At 42.0% G+C, this 4,912-nt stretch overlaps 1 gene segment (V, D, J or C); it reads right to left on the bottom strand.

Annotated features, from left to right (window-relative positions):
• Window positions 1–4,185: 4,185 nt before the first annotated feature.
• LOC113838422 lies at window positions 4,186–4,760 on the bottom strand. The segment is given in 3 exon segments: window positions 4,186–4,208; window positions 4,294–4,590; window positions 4,691–4,760. Coding segments are annotated over 3 exon segments (366 nt in total).
• Between the last annotated feature and the right edge of the window lie 152 nt (window positions 4,761–4,912).

Genomic DNA, 4,912 nt, shown 5'->3' with positions numbered 1-4,912 from the left:
TTTTATACCTACCTAGTACATGAATTCTTGTGTAATATGGCTGTTTGTCTGACCTTCAAGGAGCCTCTCTCTTTTATCACCTACATCCAGCAACTCCAAAGCCAGCCCTAGTTCTACAGTCATGCCAGCCCAAAGTAATTGAGCCTAAGTTTCCCTCATGTTCACTGATATGACTCTTGGTGCAACACAGTCTTAGAGGACACTCAGGACTTCAGAGTCATCTTTGGAAATAGAGGTGCATATACCTTCACATGGAGTTATGTGGGTGTGCTAAGAGTCCTCATAAAGCTACAATACCTCAATCTCAGCAAATAAGCTCCATGGAGCATTCTGAATATATATTTTAAAAGAGTAATTGATCAAATATATTCATCACTGTTTTTGTTCCCATTTTTAATACAATCTGTAGAGTGTAAAAGTGTATAGTCTAGGTAGGGTTATGAATGCTTCCTTTATATGTTATATCTTCGTTGTAAACTCTTAGAAAACACAATATTTTATATACAATGACATGTAATGTATGTGCTTGTATCAAAAGCCAACATAATTNTCCCTGCACTGGGAGATATCTATTTGTCTGGTTATATAGATGTTGGTTTTTTGAAAACTTATCTACCTATGTGTGTTGGTCAAGAAGAAGGAGCCCAATCAGAGGATGTGGGGCAAGAACATGTCTGTTTATGAGGACATCACCTCTCAACTTTGTGTTCCCTGGGGTATCTGAGAATCCTGCTGATCTCATGAACGCACTTTAACAGTGAATGACATGTTAATAATCTTTAACAGGGAATAGCAGTATCACAAAACAGTATTTATTAGTCAAAATATGAGGAATATGGCTATGAAATATTAACATTTGAATCCAGACCTCATCTGTATTACCTAAGAACTCATAAACTGAATACCTACCAGAGCTGGAAGGGGAAAACTACAGAAATGCTTTATTTTAATTACGAGTATGTATTTCTGTGTGGGTAGTTTAGTTTTAATGGTTACAAACGCAATGCATCTGTCCTTATAGGTGGTTATAGGCTGCTAATTCCATGTATCAGGAAATGCACATAAATCCCCAGTTGCTTCTCTAGTACTGGATGGGTAATCATGAGATGATAAAAGGAGGCACAGGGCAAGTTTTATAATTATCCTTTCAGGTGTCTGACATTTGTCTATTGCATATTAGTGGAAATGAAAATGTATACTCAGAAAGTTTTTGCTTGTTCTATCTGAGTTTCTCATCTGTGATATAGAAGAAATATTATCAGTCACATAGTGCAAGTCTGTCAAGCCAAAATGGGAATCTTTACAGTGAGTCCACGCTCATGCCATGGGGCTGGAACACGGTGTCATATCCTCAATGTGTTTACACATATCTGAAAAATCAAGAAGTGAATTCAGGACCGGATTTGGGGCTCTTAGTGATCAGAAATGATATTTGAGAAACTGAGTAGGGATCTCAAGAACTTTGTGGTAGGGAGGTTAAATCAAAGCAAACACAGAAAGAGACGGAAGAGGTTATGGAGCAGCATAGGAAATCCACACCCTCAGCTGCTGACACCCCTCTGAGTCTGGACAGCATGTCATTCTCACGTATAGTGTGAAGTAGAGTCACAAATTTTTCTGGAATCTCCCTGTTTTGTTCAACACCACACACCTGAATGATAAGGCAAAAATAAGAGCAGACTGTGCTTATGAGCAACACAGTGTCTGCCTCACACTGAAATGTGGAAGGCAGGGTCAGCTGAGCTGTGTCCTCAGCCTCTGGTGTTTGAGAGTCACTGGGATCTTAGGCAGGATGGGGAGCTGGAATGTCTGCAGAGACTTGTTCAAGGGAAGGGAGAGTCTTACCCTTAATTCAAACCCTCAATCCCGGACTCCCTGGGCACTTGAGCCCTCAGAAGCTCCCTTGGTCAGACAATGCTCTGATAACCTTTGATATGTAAACTATTTATAATTTTTAGAGCGTTTGCATTTCTCAAGCTACCTGAACCCAAACTTGCATAGTCATACAGCAACTGAGATGATTCTACAGAAAGACACGCATACAAGGACAGACAGGTATATGTATATTAACATCCAATGCTATTTGAAAATATTGTGTTTTCATCTATGTCCTGCATTCTGCTTACAAACAAACCCATGCTCATTTGAAATATACTTTGATTACATGGATGCCTCCCACTTCCCTGTCTCTGCTTCCTCTTTCTCTCCTTTGACCCTCTGACCCCTCCTACCCTCATGTCTCATTTTTTCTCCCTTCCATATTTCTCTTTTATAGTGGTATATAATGTATGATTTATTAAACCTTCCCTGATGATTAAGAAAAGCAAAGGCAGCTACAAGCCTTAGAAACCAAGCACACACTTTTAGTCCCAGCAGCCATATTCTAGCAGGTGATGGTACACACCTTGAATCCTAGGAGTCAGATTTAAGAGATAGAATGTTCTCCTTTATTTTAAGGCCACACAGATTTACACAAAAGTGAATCAGTTTATAATAGAATTAAAGCTCACACCTTAATCCCAACATTATGGGAGTTTATAAGACAGAATCAGTGTCTCAATAAGAGGCATTCATTTTTCCAGCCACGCTCAGCAGAGGTTAGTCTGAGGCTTGGTGAAAGCTCATGGAGACAGGATCAACCCATTCAGCCTGAGGTAGAGTAAGAAGCTATTGGGTAGCTGCTTTGCTTTAGTGACCCTCAGCTTGAAGTTTAAACTTCAATATCAGTCTCTGTCTTTTATTAATTCGAGTTTCACCCTGCTTTCCTGCACCCACTCTGCTTCCTTAGTCTACTCACCCCAATGTGAGATTGTTGGGTCCCATCACCTAGTGTGAGTCATTTTCTGAGACCCACACAGTGCTTGCTGATGTCTTGCTAGCAAACACCCATTTTTACACAGCACAGCCAACTCCATCTCCATACCCTCAACCCTTTGTTTGATTTCCTCTTTGGGTACATGGCACTCATATCACTGGTTACAGGCACCTTATCCTTTTGCATTTAATATCCATTTCTTTGGTGACTAGAGATGTTGGCTTCATGCAGTCTCTTCTGTCCACATCATTCGTCAAGATGAAGCAGCCCGGTTGGAGGATGGAGGCCGGGAGATGTCAGCATCATGAGGACGTCACCTCTCTACTCAGTGTTCCCTGAGCTTCCTGTTGTCCTGATGACTCCAAACTTAGACAGGTGACAGAAGTGAGTTTTCCATGAGAAAAAAATGGAATTGAACTCTTTGATGAGAGAAACATTGTCCTGACCTTCAACTTGAAGTAGTCATGTTTCAAACACAGTGTTTGTTAATTTAAATGAGATACTTATGTCTGAAATAATACCATTTGAATCAATGTCTCATATGTACTACAGAAGAACTTGACCATTGGAATATATTGCAGCATTGGATGAGAACTTTAAAAAATACACTGTTTATGCTATGTGTCTGTGTTTCTCTGTGGGTAGTGTAGTGATCACAGAGACAATGAGATGCCACATGGTTCCCTAGACTGTCACTGGTTCTGAGCTGCCCTGAGTCTAGGGCTAATAATCTTGTTGTTCTTTTGTTTCTTCAAGATCTGGTGCTGCTCACCACATGTAATCATGTCTTCCTTGTGTGACAGTCTGCACTTTGTGCAGGTCAGGTCTCCTTACAAATTCAAAAAGCAACTGTAACGTGGCTGTGGAAACAGATTCTGCAGTTCAAGCTCTTGCCACACAGGACTGCTTGAGTGGGTTCTGAACTCAAAACTTAGATCTTCATAGCTGCAAAACAGCCCGGTTTGGCAGTCAACAAGTTATGGCATCTAAGTGATACGGGGACAGCACAATCACTAGTACTCATTGGCCACCAGTGTAGCCAGTTGTCAATTCCAGGCAGTTATAGAACTTGTCTCAAGAAATATGTTGCAGTTTGTTACAGAGCATCATATATTAACACACACACACACACACACACACACACACACACACACACACCCCTAACACGTATATACAAGAGAGAAAGAGGGGGGAGGGAGAGAGAAGGCCAAAAAAACAAAGGGGCCTGTAGGGGTTGACAGGAAAATCAAGCAGAGAGAAGAGAGAAGAAAAAGGTGTAGATGCAGAGTGGAGAAGGGAAAAACTATGATAAATAAGTAATAAAATCATATACAATGTTAAATGGATGTTTGGATAAATATTAGGACCCTTCAAGCATTACTACACACCACACCTGTAGAGAGAATCATTGTGTGAGATATGGAGAGGAAGCCAAGGCACAGAGGTGTCCATCCATGTTTGCCTCTCTAAACAGGCACAGTAATAGGAGGCTGTGTCCTCAGACTTGAGATTGTTCATTTGCAGGTACAGGGCGTTCTTGGCATTGTCTCTGGAGATGGTGAATCGGTCCTTCACAGCGTCGGCATAGTTGATGGTACCACTGTTTTCATTAATATGTGCGACCCACTCCAGCCCCTTCCCTGGAGCCTGGCGAACCCAGTTCATCCAGTAGCTACTGAAGGTGAATCCAGAGGCTGCACAGGAGAGTTTCAGGGACTTTCCAGGCTGCACTAAGCCTCCTCCAGACTCCACCAGCTGTGCCTCACCCTGGACACCTGCAAACACATACAATTCTGATCAGAAACCTGACACAGAAACTAATTTTTCTCTTCTTAATGTCTACACAACACATAGTATCTCCTATCCACTAATTACCCTTTAAAGTAAAGACAAGGAAAAGCCAAATAAGCCCCAAGTCCATGGTGTGTGGCCTGTGTTCAGTGCTGATCACAGAACGGGAGGACCTGGGAATCCAGGGCAGGGCTCCTCTGCCAGAGCTGCAGGGTCAGAATTGGGCTGGTTTTCATGGGCAGAGAGAAGCCACATTTGCATGTCTTCCTGCTAGAGCAGGCTCTGGAGATGGACCTGGGAACAGGG

The sequence above is a fragment of the Cricetulus griseus genome, chromosome 5 (assembly GCF_003668045.3).
Source record: "Cricetulus griseus strain 17A/GY chromosome 5, alternate assembly CriGri-PICRH-1.0, whole genome shotgun sequence".
Taxonomy (NCBI): domain Eukaryota; kingdom Metazoa; phylum Chordata; class Mammalia; order Rodentia; family Cricetidae; genus Cricetulus; species Cricetulus griseus.
The sequence above is the reverse complement of the archived record's forward strand: the minus strand, read 5'-3'. Positions and strand labels throughout refer to the sequence as shown.